This window comes from Raphanus sativus, chromosome 7 (genome assembly GCF_000801105.2).
Source record: "Raphanus sativus cultivar WK10039 chromosome 7, ASM80110v3, whole genome shotgun sequence".
Taxonomy (NCBI): Eukaryota; Viridiplantae; Streptophyta; class Magnoliopsida; order Brassicales; family Brassicaceae; genus Raphanus; species Raphanus sativus.
In genome coordinates this window covers 10,910,919-10,924,066 of record NC_079517.1, presented here as the reverse complement: position 1 = coordinate 10,924,066, position 13,148 = coordinate 10,910,919, and the positions used below count along the sequence as shown (strand labels likewise).

Genomic DNA, 13,148 nt, shown 5'->3' with positions numbered 1-13,148 from the left:
TTTATTAACACCGGATGAAGCGACACAGAAGCGCAAGATCTCACCTTAGTTTGGCGACCTTGTTCTAACAATTAGCCATTCAGTGTTTCATCAGCTGTGATAGTTGGCAGAAGCTGACATATCATTTTTGAGGAGAAGAATTTGGACTGAAACATACGTTTCCTTTGTCCGGTAATCAAACTTGTGTCATGACAGAAAAAAGTAGCAGATAGGTCTGTAACTTCGTATATCTCCAGAGAAGAAGAAAGGTAATTGACTTGTGGTGTCATTATTTGAGTAACACGTATATCAATATAAATTTGCATATTGATCCTTATAAAATTTTTATTGTTGGGTTTTTGACCCCAATATTTCAGCTTTTGTTGATGTTTTCAAACATTATATTAATTTGTATTAAATATGTATTATACGTATAAATAGAGTATTATACGTATAAATAGAGTATTATAAAAATACAAAAAATTCCTCTCCGTATATTCCCCGAGTTTTTCTCGTTTTTTTAATAAATCGCTAGGCCCAAGCACGCTGCACGCGTAGCGCCTAGCGAGTTTCCGAACAAGGAAACACACATAGCTTTCAGGAAATTTTATCAGTCTTTTCCTTTCAATTTTCTCATTCTAAGAAGCAAACTGAAACTAACAGTTCCTACAAAAAAAGAAGCAAGGTTAAAACATGGAATTGAGTAAAACGCGAGACATGAAGAAAGTACAACAAAAATCACAACAGAAGCCCTAGAGGAAAGTACTAATTTTGGTGTAAAAAGCTTAATTAGAGAAAAAAATGGCTGTTAAGGTTGTCAAACCTTCTAAAGCCATGAAAGTCTTGAGACCAATCGAATAATTAGTAACCGCAGCTCTAGAATTTGAAGAGTGCATAGTTTGTTATATTCAATTTTCTCTCTAAACTCTTTGATTGCACCAATAAAGTGTGAGGAATATTGGGATTGTCAAAGTCCATGTCCAACTCTATATCATCTGATTAGTACGATATTATCTAATTTAAATTTAAGAGGTAAACCAATATGGGACTTATATTCTTCATGGAAACCACTAGGCGACTGAAAGTAAAGATAAATAAATAGATAACGAGTTCAGATGTCAACGTGACATCCTACATTTCGCCAGAAACATTCTGAAAACTCCAAGAATGGAAATCTTGAAATGTGACAAACTAAATATTCTTTAATTTTTAGTCTCTATTGCTTTTGCATTTTCTCAATACAGAAAGTTGATTTGATGAAATCCAAGCACTACACCATAGTTATTTAAAAGAGTCCAAGAAAATTGCCACAAATTACCAAAGTTGCATAATACAAGAGAGTTCTGCTAATATAAATTAGCACACGAATCTTGATATCATCTTTCCTCTTACTTCCAATATGGTTACTTATACGCAACACCATAAACATGAGGTCTGATTATCCAAGGGAAGCTATAGATTGCCGCAGTGTTGATCTCAGCGCCACCACCAAAACCAGCACCGGAAATGTACAAGCCGGTGTTTCTTGTCAAATGACATCCGTCTGCAACTACTTGCTGTACTGGATCCAATACATTTTGGACATTCCTGAAAAATGTTCCATCTACACCCCAAAAACACAAACTTCTGGATTTCATATTTATCTATCTTGATTTCAAGGTCTGTGATGTTAAAATGTGGATTTACCTTCAGCCGCTACATGCTCAATGAACAGAAAAATCCCACCCGGTTTCAGAACCCGCTTGATCTCTGAAAATAATAGCTGGCTAAAGATTTTATCAAATGATATCTGTTATGGGGTTTATGGAAATTACCATCAAGTGTTTGAGTAACATCTGAGACAGAACACAGAACAAGTGTTCCTACGACTGCATCCACAGAGCCATCATCTAATGGTATAGCTTCTCCTACCTGGTGACAAACAAGATCAACAGAGAATTAAGATCAGAGGATTATAATAGGAAGAATGTCTCACAGTCAAACAAATATGTACCCAGAGGCTGAGCCACTTTGGAGGCAGGGGGTCAAGTGACCCCTATCAAATCTGCAAATTTTTATTCTGTAGGCTTATATTTAGTAATCTCGTTAAAATATCTCATCTTGACCCCATGTCTTCAGTTCAAATGTCATATATGTATTTAAGGTATATATAAGTAAGCATAGGGATGTCAACTGGACACTCTGTCCATGGACGTCCATGTCCAAATTAATATGGACTAATATGGACATGCCCAAATCCGTCCAAAATATTTTGTTGTCCAACTGGACAACGCCCAAATACACCCAAAGACCAATGGACAAGACCAGATGGACATGGGCCGTCCAAATCATTAAAATGTTTAGGATTTTTAATTGGGGAAAAATCATTTTTTTCATTTGGCCGTCACTCTTAACTCTCGATCTCATATCTCTCGATCTCAAGCTCTCCATGACTCAATCTCTCTCGATCTCGAGCTCAAACATGGAGTTTTAATCTAAGTATTTGTTGTTATATATAAAATTTAGAATCTGTATATTTTTTTACATCAAGTGGGCGAACTGGACTCCATGGACAGTCCAACTGGACATGGTCCTATTTGGACATGGACTATTTGGACATGGTCATATTTGGACATGGACTATTTGGACATAGACCTATTTGGACATCAGGACCAAAAACGCCTAAAAAAAAAGCCCATCTGGACATGTCCACTTCCGTCCGGACAGCCCAATTGACATCCCTAAGCATGACCCTTCTAAATACATATCTAGTTCAAACAACTGTATGTACCGCCTGACTTACTCCTTGCATGAATCTAAAGGTTTCAGGTTTCAGTCCGGTTTCTCTAGCAGATTCGCAAGCGTACTTTTCCATTTTCTGATTTGGGTCCATACCGAAAACACAGACGTTTTCATTACTTGCATAGTACTTCAGATTAGGACCTGTACCAACACCAATCTCCAGCACTTTTTCTGCTTTAGCAGTCAGATTATTGAACAGTTTCCTCTTGTAACCGGCGATCTTATCAAATAGCACAAACACAAAACAAGAAACTCAGGTTCTGAAAAAAGTAAATCTCAAATACGGATCAAAGAGTGATAAATCCAAGTCACAAAGACTGACCTCTGCTTCATAAGATCTCATTCCTGTGCTTAAGAACCAAGCAAAAAGCTCCTTGTACCAGTCTGGCCTCTGAGACTGAAATGTTCCTGAAACATCCTAGTGCAGAAAAAAATTAATAATATATTTTCTCCGCATTCAAGTGGCAATGGTTCTCAGAAATATTCTATTCAGAGTACCAAACCTGGCATCTGGAGACCACCTGTTATACCTTTGTCCCAAAGTTCTTTACTTGTAAATCATGTTCGTGTTAGAAGATATTGTTTCTTCTTAAACAAAACATGTGCTCTGCTGATAGAGGATTACTGAATACTTGTTAGAGCAGATGCATTGTTCAGCTTTTCCAGATTAGTCCCTTGTATTATTATGTTTATATATTTAAAACAATTTAGTTAAATATTAAAACTAAGTGCTTTTAAAGACCTATCCAATATAGTATAAACACACTAAACATTATTTATACTTTTGAAAATATTTTTAAATTTTAAAATATATAATCTATATTATTAAAAAAAATTAGCTAAAAATACAAAAATTAAATGTTATTTAATTATTATGGTATGCCGATAACTCGCAAGTAACCCTAAAACCCAAATAGAGATGATGTGTATATAAAATTTTATATGTGTATTATGCAGATAAAAAAATTCACCGGGTGACACAAATGCTGCTAGAAGAAAGATTTAAAAAAAACACCTTGGATCGTGCAGCATGAGGAGAATGGGTGGGAAGAATGGGCTTCCTTGGGCTAGCTGTTCCAAGTAAATGTCTTCTTCCGCATGAACATAAACTTGATGATGAAGAACCTGAAGGAATGTGAATTTTTAGATTGCCCGCACGAACATGATCTCGTGAAGCTCTAATTGCTCTGCGAGGGGAATATGTGAGCAATGACACCAGTGATGAAGGCCTTGAATGCACTTGAGTCTTCATCATCATCATAACGACCATAAGGACCATACAATCTTCACCTTAAACCTCTAGAATTGTCCCCACATTTATAGGAATCTTATCTAGTCTATTTTCTCCTTTTATGTAATAAGATATTGGTGTTGGATACTAGGATACCTCGAATATTTGTGTCACATGCGATAATTCATTCGAGATATCTATTTGGGAAGCTTTGAAGATGGGCTCGGGCTTGGATATCATCATGGGCTGTACGTAAGACACTTAAACCACACAACATCAACATGATAATACACAGTATTTCGACACCACCACTGAAACCAGCTTCCAAGATGCACTCTCTCGTGCTTCAAATTCCTGAAGAGAGATCCCATCAGCAACCGAAAATGATTTAGGTTTTGTTTCGTTCTCTCTGTATATATACATATGTATCTTTCACTGCAATATGTTCTAAAAAATAAGACTCCCTGGTCGCAGCAACTAGGAAGAAAGAAACAAGTGTATGCAACAACCGCATCCACAGAAGCATATCATCAAAAGGTATAAATTCTCCTACCTAGTAACATACAAAGAAGTAACATCAGGGGATTATGAAAATGACTGTGTATATGATGCAAAACAGATATATAACCAACACTTACTCCTTGCTTGAAAGTTGAAACTAAAGTCTTTGGGTTTCTATCCTGCTTTCGCAGCTGCTTTGCGTGTGTACTTCTTCATTTTGGGATTTGGATCCAACCCAAGTAGAGTTAATATTCACATTACGAGCAATATAGTTAATCTCATATTAGGACCTGTCCCAGTCCCAATACAAATCTTCAGCACCTTTTCAGCTTTTGCCGTCAGAGTATCAAACCACCTTAATCTTGAAATCACCAATCACAGCTTTGAGACTATTGTGAAATATCAGTCAAAAGAAGGATACAAAATCCAGCTCATAAGCATACTTACCACTTTCCAATAAGATTGCCTCACTGAGTTAAAAAGACAGGAATTAAACCACTTAATATACCTCCGGCCTCTGCGTATGATGTTCTCATCGAACATCCTGATGCATACCAAACGCTTAACATGCACTATCAATATCTCTTCACTCAGATCAAGAAATAAACTTCCAAGATGCAGTCAAGACCTTATGATAAGTATTGAGATAATGATGTCGCTATTAGATTACATTTAGGCTTATTTCCGCTTTAATGATGGGAACAAAGTTACATTGGGAAATGTTAAGCCAAGAAGGAAACAACAAGGAAAAGAGTAAACCACAATAAAGCTTATTATGTCACGTTCACATATAAAAGTTTTACATAATGGTAAGATAAAACAAACGGACTGTCCTAAATGAAATGAACCTTTGCGTCCGCACCTTTGACCACAAAGCACTGTGAAGAACAGAAGTGATAAAAACGGCAGAAAGAGGAGGACGCAGATAACTTCAAGGAAAGCAAGTATTCTAGGTTGTTAGGAACGAACTTATACTCTCTCAGCTTCAACTTTAATGGTGGTAACATCCCCAAAAAGTTACTTTAGAAAGGTAAAGTCGAGAAGGAAAACACCATTATTGTGTTGTTTTGCTCTGAATGTTTGTTTACGATCTGATGTTGTCTTTTGCGTCAGCATCGGTGCCTCCACCATCCTTTAAGTTGGTATGGTCAACAGCTGATGCGCAAGATTCGTCATCGAGAGGTTCGTTGTTGTCAGTCTCGGTATCTGATTTTCACGAGATGCATTAAATGGATTACTAAAAATGATATGTCAAACGGAATCAAGAAAACAAGGTTGTGAATTTATATCTAAAATCACATCACCTTCCATGTTATCGCCTGAGGCTAAAGGCATTCGCATTATGGCTAATGTCCTTTCACGGAGATCAAGTGCATCAAGAGATTAGAAGTCGCGATTGGTTGGAAGAGCCTTTGGATTTGACCATCCTTTCAAAATGAAACCAGGTTTGTACTCACAACGTCTTGCAATAGAGGAGGGGATCTCCTTCAGACTTTAGCATCCAGTGACATTCAACATCATGAGGCAAGGGGCGTAGCAAACAAAGGGGAGCTTCACCAAACTTGAGCATCCACTAAGATCCAATGTCCTTAGACTAGTGACATATCTAATATAAGGGGGAATCTCCACCAGACTTGAACATCCACTAAGATCCAGTGTCATTAGATTAGTTGCATTCTCAATAGAAGCAGGAAGTTCCACCAGATTTGAGCAAATACTAAGAATCAATTTTTGAAGATTTTTGACATTCCAAGCAGAGGAGGGGAGCGTCTTCAGACTTGAGCATCCACTAAGATCCAATGTATGTAGACTAGTGGCATTTTCAATAGAAGCAGGAAGCTCCATCAGACTTGAGCAATTACTAAGAATCAATTCATGAAGGTTTTTGATGCTCGCAATAAAGGACGAGAATTCTTCCGACTGTGAGAACTTATTGTGATTTTTGATGCTAGTGAAGGACGAGAATTCTGCCGACTGTGAGAACTTACTGTCCTTTACAATAATAGGAGGGAGCTTCTTCAGACTTGAGCATCCACTGAGATCTAACCTCTGAAAATTCTTGGCATTCCACATTAAGGGACTCTGGACCAAACTAGAGAAATTGTCGAGATTAAAAGTCCTGAGACTACTGATGTTCCATATACAAGAAGGGAGACTGACCAAACTTGAGCACCCAGCCAAAAATATCTTGAGATTAGGAATATTCTCAACAGAGGAGGGAATCTCCACCAGATTATTGCAATACTCGATATTCAATATCAAGAGATTAGTTGCATTCCCAACTGAGGAGTGTAGTTCCACTAAACTTGTGCAATAACTGAGATCCAAACTCAAAAGCTTAGTGGCAGTTGAGAGATCAGGAAGCTCTTTCAAGTCTGATGAATGACTCAAATCCATCCACTTGAGATTTTGAAGAGGCTGCCCACACAAATAAAGACATCATACAATGAAACTGCACATGCTGTTTAATAGTGAAAACATTAACAAGAATATACTTAGACAACATGCAACCAAGTTTGAATAAAAGAAAATGTATATATTTCAACAGTGAAAAAAGGGAGACATAATTACTCACTCGAACTCCTTCCCAAAGCTTATTAAGCTTGCTGTTACGCATGTTTAGTTCCACGAGGGACTCTGTAACAAACGTAGAAGGCAAGCATGTCGCCGGAAAGTAATCCCAGTGTAGTAAACTAAGTTTTGGAGATAGATATTTCAGATTTTCTGGTGAGTGTAATTTGCAGTTACCTTTATCATCAAATCTTCTGTAGAATCTTAAAAACTGGAGATTACACATTCTTTTGAAGGTTATTTTGCTTATATTAAATTCTTTGTTGATCTCAGATAAGTCAAGATCCATGCCCACAAGACTTTCACTACCCTGCAAAGGACAAAAGATAAAATAAAAGTCATAAAATGAATTTAGTTTGCAGGGAACAAGACAACACTCAACAAGGAAGGACTAATGTGGAAACTTACTGTTTCATAAGTGAGAACTTGACAAATCTCTCTAGCATCAACCAAAAACTGACGTTTCCAAGGGTCATGAAAAGATTGGCTAAGAACAATATCTCTACCTAGTTGTACTAGCAGATTATGCATCTTTATAAATCCATACTCGCGACATATTAGAGATCTCTCAGCTAAGATGTGAAGCCCATGACTCCAGTTCAAGAATGTCCTCTCCAGATGATCTTCTAGTGTCTGAATGCTTTTAAGATTGAAAAAGCAAGCTATGTAGAGAAATAATTCTTTATCTTCATCGCATAAGGCGTCATAACTAAACCTTAAAATACTCTTGATATCGTCATGAAGCCTACTCTTTAACCTTGGTAATGCATTGATCCACTCATGCTTGGACATTCCCCGGAAGTAGGAGCCCATTATACTTAATCCCAATGGGAGTTTCCCAGAAAGGTTTGTAACTTCCAGCGCAAGCTCCTCAAAACCATCTTTAGGGGAGTTTTGACCAAAAGCGTGCTTGCAGAAGATTTGAAGCGCCTCTTCATCAATTGGATAATCCACCTTGTAAATATGATCGATCCCATGTGCTTTCAAGAGCTTTAGATCTTGCGTTGTAATGATAATTCGACTTCCACGGCCGAACCATTCAGGTTTGTCTGCCATTGCATTTAGTTGGACTAACCGATCCACACCATCAAGAACGATAAGCACTTTCTTTTTTTTCAACCTTTCTTGTGCAACACCCACGTGACCTATCTTCAAGTCCTTATCACTGAGTGTCTTGGATAAAAGTTGTTCCTGTAACTGCAACATGTATGCATAGTTGTCGAGGTAATGTGTAGTATAACCTCCTTTTATACTCTCAATGAAAGCAGTATGTGTGAAGTTACTACAAAGCTTTTCATATAAAGCTCTGGCGATGGTCGTCTTCCCGATTCCCGCAGGACCCCAGATCCCTACCATTCTCACTTCATCACATTCTAGGCTTAACAACGACCGCATCCTTTCCATGTGAGCTCCAATCCCAATTAAGGATTCAAAATAGTTCGATGGAACAGAATCATTCACCACGTTTGAGATGTCAGCAGCAATTTTTTCAATCATCTCCGCTTCACTACACCTACCAACATAGTCAGATCAAGAATGCATCCATTACACTGTCACGAAGGCTAAGAAGTTGCAAGAAAGTTAGTGGAGATTAAGAGGGCTAACCAGTTGCTAGAATGCTCTCCAGCTATTGTAGCCACTTCCGCCAAAGCTTCTCTCCATCTCCAAGTGTCCTCCTCTGTTTTACCGTTACAAGTAGCTTCAAAGACTTTCCCGAACTCTCCGGCCTGCTTCTTCACATCAGATGGATCAACATCATAGAAAACGGGCATCACTGTTTGACCAAACTCTCTTCTGCACACAGCAATCTCCACCAACTCGTTCAGGCACCATGTGGAAGAAGCGTAGTTCCTAGAGAGCAAGACGATCGCAACTCTCGACCCTCGGATAGCTTCCAGGAGTTTGGGACCGATCGATTTGCTCCTCTCGATGTTGTTATCGATGAACGTGTCGATTCCTCTTCTTTTGAACTCCTTGAGAACGTGACTAAGAAACGTTGTGCGAACATCTGCCCCGTGGATGCTTGGAAAGACATCGTGTATCCAGTTGCGAGGCAAAGACGAAGAAGGACAAACAAGAGCCATGAAAAGGGAGACTTTTATGCCAATCTTTGATCTAGCATTACAAGGCAAAGAACGAGCAACCTTACTTGAATTGATTAATAAAATAGCAGAGAAAACAGTTTTAAATTTTTTTTAATCAAGTGGTTAAGACGTTGACTTGCATGGTTTTTCTTCCACCATTAACCCCGCAAAAAGGTTGAGACTTGAGGGACTCCACTTCTGGGTAAAAGCTCACACCGGCCCTTTAGTCTCTCTACTAGATCTATTACTGTAATCTTGGGCCTCATGTCTAAGCAAGGTATGAGTTAACTAGTTGATTTGTGTAAAGAATCAAAATCATTAGCAAGAAGTTTGATGGGTCACTAAAAGCAAACCATTTGCAAATCGTCCAATAGACGTTTCAAACAACAAGTTTCTTATGGTGGTGATACAGATTTGATAGTATGGATGGATAATGTAAAGGGACAACCTTTGCAAAGCAGACCTGGTCACTTTATCTTGTGTTGATTGGCCTTGTGATGTTGTCTGTTTTGCTCCTCAAGAAATCTCTATATAGCCGTCTTCATCTTTCAAGTTTGTATTGTCCTCAGCGTCTGATTTCACACCATGCATTGAATGAGTTGAGTTGGTTTATGTCAAATGGCATCTCAAGAATACAAGGTTGTGAATTCATTTATCTAAAAAACTATCTGAAGATAAAAGCCATTCGTCTTGCTCTTGGTTGCTGGTGCGGGGTTGGCTGTTTGCGTGAACAGATAGATATTAATAACAAAGGAAACAAGTGGAGAAACAAATAGAGCTTTCAACTTTACCTGTAGTTTTGTCCTCATTGCTGACTAAAAATGGCGAATTCAAGCTACTGGCTTCTTCTTTTGTGATGTGCATTACTTTTACTTTAAAGTACTCGTTTGTAAACTGCACACCACATTGAAAGAGAGAGTAGCAGGAAAAAAAAAGAGAGTTAATGATGATAGTTAGTTTGCAAGATTCGCCTTTCCTAGTGCCCAATCAGCCGAGTCAAAGAAGGCACGCTCATGGTCCCTTGAATGAAATTACATGAATCAGCTTTCTCTAATGTATCAATGGTATATAACAGTATTAAGAATAATACTTCTATTTATCAATGGTGAAAGACTAAGTTACCTTAGATTAATATGAAAGGGAATCTTCTTAGGCAACAATCCTCCATACTTTTTTTCTTGAGTGAGTAATCACAACCAATAGCTCAGGATCATAACAATTAAACAATGTATGTCCCTCAAGGACTCAAATTAAAAAAAAAACCAAGATATTACCTCACACACTCAAATGATGGCTGTTTATGATTCTCCATATTCATCATCGTTTTGTTCAGCTCAAGTATCATCATCAACAACAAGTGATTCGAAATGCAGAGTCTACTCTCGTTTTCAAAACGGAATCATATCTATCTACGAAATCGAATGAAACTCTAAATCACACTTTGAAATTTCCATTAACAATCGGTTCATAATCATACTCCGCACATGAATTGATCAAACAGATAAAGAATTCAACAAGGACCGGAAGCAAGTGAGACTTATTTACTTGAAATGAAAAGGCGGACGCCCGACGAGGAACGCCGGTTAACCGTCAGGAGATCCCGACGAGAACATGGTCAAATGCGACCTGGTTTATTATCTGAGCTTCCACGTTCGACGATGATGATGACGACGACGAGCAACTTAACGCAGCAAGCAAGTGATTCTCTCCGGGGAAGCGATTTGGGCCTTTAATGGGCCTACTATTTCAATTTACTCTGGATCACGTTCCAATTGTAGTCGCCATTATTCTATTGAATTTATTGATTGTGTGATTTGTAAAGTTGGGCTGCAAATGGTTGTTATTTTGTAAAGCAAAGTTATTAGTAATATAAATCGTGTACCTTTTTCTCTTTTTAATTAAATAGCATTCAAATGAAATTAGAAAATTAAAAAATAAATAATTTGACATGTGAATGTTGCATCTAGATTTAAATACCAACTACGAAAATAAACAAATTTGGATAATTTGACATATGAATGTTATATCTAGATTTAATTGACCAGTTATTCCTAGAAATATATGAGTTTCTAGACATTCTAAAGAAAATTATATTGGTCATTTTTTCTTATATGCTATTTTATGATTAAAAAAAAATTGTGCTATCTCGAAATAATATATAACAAACTTGAGTTAGCCAATTTATCGTCAATTGGTTTAACTTAAAAATGAATAATAATCCACATTTAACATGATACTAGAGTCAGATTTCATCATGTCCCATTACTCCAATCTGGAAAAATAAAGATTCAAGTTATTATATCTCTTCGTGATCAGCCAAAGTTTGTGAGCAATCTAACAATCATTTGTAGAAGTGGTTCACTTCTTTAATGTGTTCTTTCTAAATCTTGTCTTGGTTGGTATCTTGGTTTTCGTAAACGTATTTTGGTACACCAAAACCGGTCAAAACTGAAATCAGTAAAAAGCGCGGGCCCACTTTTTATGATAAGTGCCTTTCTATCCATTATGGTTTGTGTCTGCGCAGACCAAATCAAAGTGTGCGGTTTAAAGTACGATGATGACAAGTAACATTCGTTGTCTAAAATAAACGATAAAGATAAGTAAGAATCAAATGCATTGCATCTGGCGTAGGTTCCTCCACACGTCATCTACTTTTGTCATTCCAAGCTAACGTAATCTTAATCTCTCTTTATATCCTTTTCTAAAATCATCAAATAATACAAACCAGTTTTTGTTTATTAGTTAGTATAATGTTAGTGTTTCAAAAAAAAAAAATGTAAATCAACTCCATGACTTCGCCTATCATACGCTGGAACAGCTCAATTTTATAGTTAAACATGTTTTCATTTCACATTCATATGGGTCTTTCTAGTTAATATTTTACAATTTGCATGTGCGAGATTAACTTTCCAAGTACATCTCTTTTTCACCACTAAAACTGGAACATACTAGCCTGACGATGATGGTTCGAGATCTCGTCTTGGTTAACCTGTAGATCTCCGAACCATCCAGACTCGTTCATGCCGTTCAAATCAGGATGATGAAGATCGAACGGTGTTAAAATGTGAGAAATGGGTCCCATATAATCCATTTCTAGCAAATGAGCAAGCGAACACGTTCTTGGAAGTTTTGTCGACGTCATCATCATTATCTCTTCCTCATTTTTTCTCCCTGCTAACGTCTCATCAATTTGTACTTCATCCATGAAACCTTCTTTCTCATCTAGAAGCTTCCCTGCTCCTTTCTTCTTGTATATTCTACATAGTACCCATTCATCTAACTGCGCAAAAAAATAAAAACGCTGTTTAACAAACAGTTTATAAAATAAACACATGAGTTGTTGTAGTTTTGTTTTCGCTGCTTACCCTCATCGACCCGTTACGTTTTGTTGATGCTTTACGTGAATCATGGAGACGGTACTCGTGCATGATCCAATCAGTTTTGATCCCTTTGGGAGGTCGGCCTTTGTAGAAAACGAGAGCTTTCTTGACACCCACGTTTCTCGAACCACTGTGAATTGCTTTGTCTGTACCGGTTGCTTTCCAATAACCGGAAACAGCAGCCCGGTTTGGCCTGACTCCGTTCGGATACTTTCGCTCTCTCGGGCTGAAGAAATACCATTCATTTTCTCCAAACTCTGTTTTCTCTGTTCATATTCACAATGAAAAGCAAGTAAGAGAGTTAACATCAACGGCAAAGCCAGAAACATTAACATATTCAGCTGAGAATATAAATAACCGGGTCGAACCGGGTAACTGCCATGGGTCGAATTTGTAGATATCTACTTCTGGGATGATGGAGACAGGGCATGGCTTAGACATGGTCTGGTTTCGGAGATAGTAAACGATGAGCTCTTCATCGGTAGGATGAAATCGGAAACCTGGAGGGAGTGTAGTAGAATTGGAGTTTGTTTCCATGATCTTAGGACAACTAGAAGAATTTTAATGAAGTGTGTTTTTTTTTGTTGTGTTTGATGTTTTCAAGGTTTATGAAATTTTAGA

At 37.6% G+C, this 13,148-nt stretch overlaps 3 protein-coding genes across 6 annotated transcripts; all 3 read right to left on the bottom strand.

Moving 5' to 3' along the window:
* Positions 1-1,177: 1,177 nt before the first annotated feature.
* LOC108817177 (uncharacterized) lies at positions 1,178-4,106 on the bottom strand. The gene is made up of 6 exons (XM_018589815.2): positions 3,776-4,106; positions 3,083-3,178; positions 2,762-2,980; positions 1,794-1,890; positions 1,666-1,728; positions 1,178-1,582 (listed from the first exon to the last, which is right to left on the bottom strand). The coding sequence occupies exons 1-6, from the start codon at positions 4,037-4,039 to the stop codon at positions 1,383-1,385; spliced, it is 939 nt and encodes a 312-aa protein (XP_018445317.1). The 5' UTR covers positions 4,040-4,106; the 3' UTR covers positions 1,178-1,382.
* A 1,106-nt stretch (positions 4,107-5,212) lies between these two features.
* On the bottom strand, positions 5,213-10,848 carry LOC130497737 (disease resistance protein TAO1-like). 4 transcript variants are annotated; one of them, XM_056990821.1, is made up of 10 exons: positions 10,693-10,848; positions 10,422-10,556; positions 10,270-10,324; positions 9,939-10,167; positions 8,669-9,865; positions 7,472-8,576; positions 7,241-7,373; positions 7,068-7,129; positions 5,797-6,910; positions 5,213-5,698 (listed from the first exon to the last, which is right to left on the bottom strand). In XM_056990821.1, the coding sequence occupies exons 5-9, from the start codon at positions 9,145-9,147 to the stop codon at positions 5,987-5,989; spliced, it is 2,703 nt and encodes a 900-aa protein (XP_056846801.1). In that variant the 5' UTR covers positions 9,148-9,865; positions 9,939-10,167; positions 10,270-10,324; positions 10,422-10,556; positions 10,693-10,848; the 3' UTR covers positions 5,213-5,698; positions 5,797-5,986. The 4 variants fall into 4 exon arrangements, with proteins under 4 accessions (XP_056846801.1, XP_056846800.1, XP_056846803.1 ...); XM_056990820.1 differs by having other exon boundaries at positions 7,068-7,373; XM_056990823.1 differs by lacking the exon at positions 5,213-5,698 and having other exon boundaries at positions 6,608-6,953.
* Positions 10,849-11,970: 1,122 nt separating this feature from the next.
* Positions 11,971-13,148, bottom strand: LOC130497945 (NAC transcription factor 29-like). Its single transcript, XM_056991205.1, has 3 exons — positions 12,896-13,148; positions 12,513-12,793; positions 11,971-12,427 (listed from the first exon to the last, which is right to left on the bottom strand). The coding sequence occupies exons 1-3, from the start codon at positions 13,062-13,064 to the stop codon at positions 12,080-12,082; spliced, it is 798 nt and encodes a 265-aa protein (XP_056847185.1). The 5' UTR covers positions 13,065-13,148; the 3' UTR covers positions 11,971-12,079.

Bases quoted from the DNA above. Each gene is read 5' to 3' on its own strand.
- LOC108817177 (XM_018589815.2), bottom strand. From the start codon at position 4,039: ATGGTCCTTATGGTCGTTATGATGATGATGAAGACTCAAGTGCATTCA. The intron at 1,729-1,793 runs GTAATTTCCATA...TATTATTTTCAG, and splicing joins TGTTACTCAAACACTTGATG to AGATCAAGCGGGTTCTGAAA. The intron at 1,583-1,665 runs GTAAATCCACAT...TTTGGGGTGTAG, and splicing joins TGAGCATGTAGCGGCTGAAG to ATGGAACATTTTTCAGGAAT.
- LOC130497737 (XM_056990820.1), bottom strand. From the start codon at position 9,147: ATGGCTCTTGTTTGTCCTTCTTCGTCTTTGCCTCGCAACTGGATACAC. The intron at 7,374-7,471 runs GTAAGTTTCCAC...TGTCCTTTGCAG, and splicing joins AAGTTCTCACTTATGAAACA to GGTAGTGAAAGTCTTGTGGG. The intron at 6,911-7,067 runs GTGAGTAATTAT...TTGTGTGGGCAG, and splicing joins AGCTTTGGGAAGGAGTTCGA to CCTCTTCAAAATCTCAAGTG.
- LOC130497945 (XM_056991205.1), bottom strand. From the start codon at position 13,064: ATGGAAACAAACTCCAATTCTACTACACTCCCTCCAGGTTTCCGATTT. The intron at 12,794-12,895 runs GTTCGACCCGGT...GAATATGAACAG, and splicing joins CGACCCATGGCAGTTACCCG to AGAAAACAGAGTTTGGAGAA. The intron at 12,428-12,512 runs GTAAGCAGCGAA...TTTTTTGCGCAG, and splicing joins AACGTAACGGGTCGATGAGG to TTAGATGAATGGGTACTATG.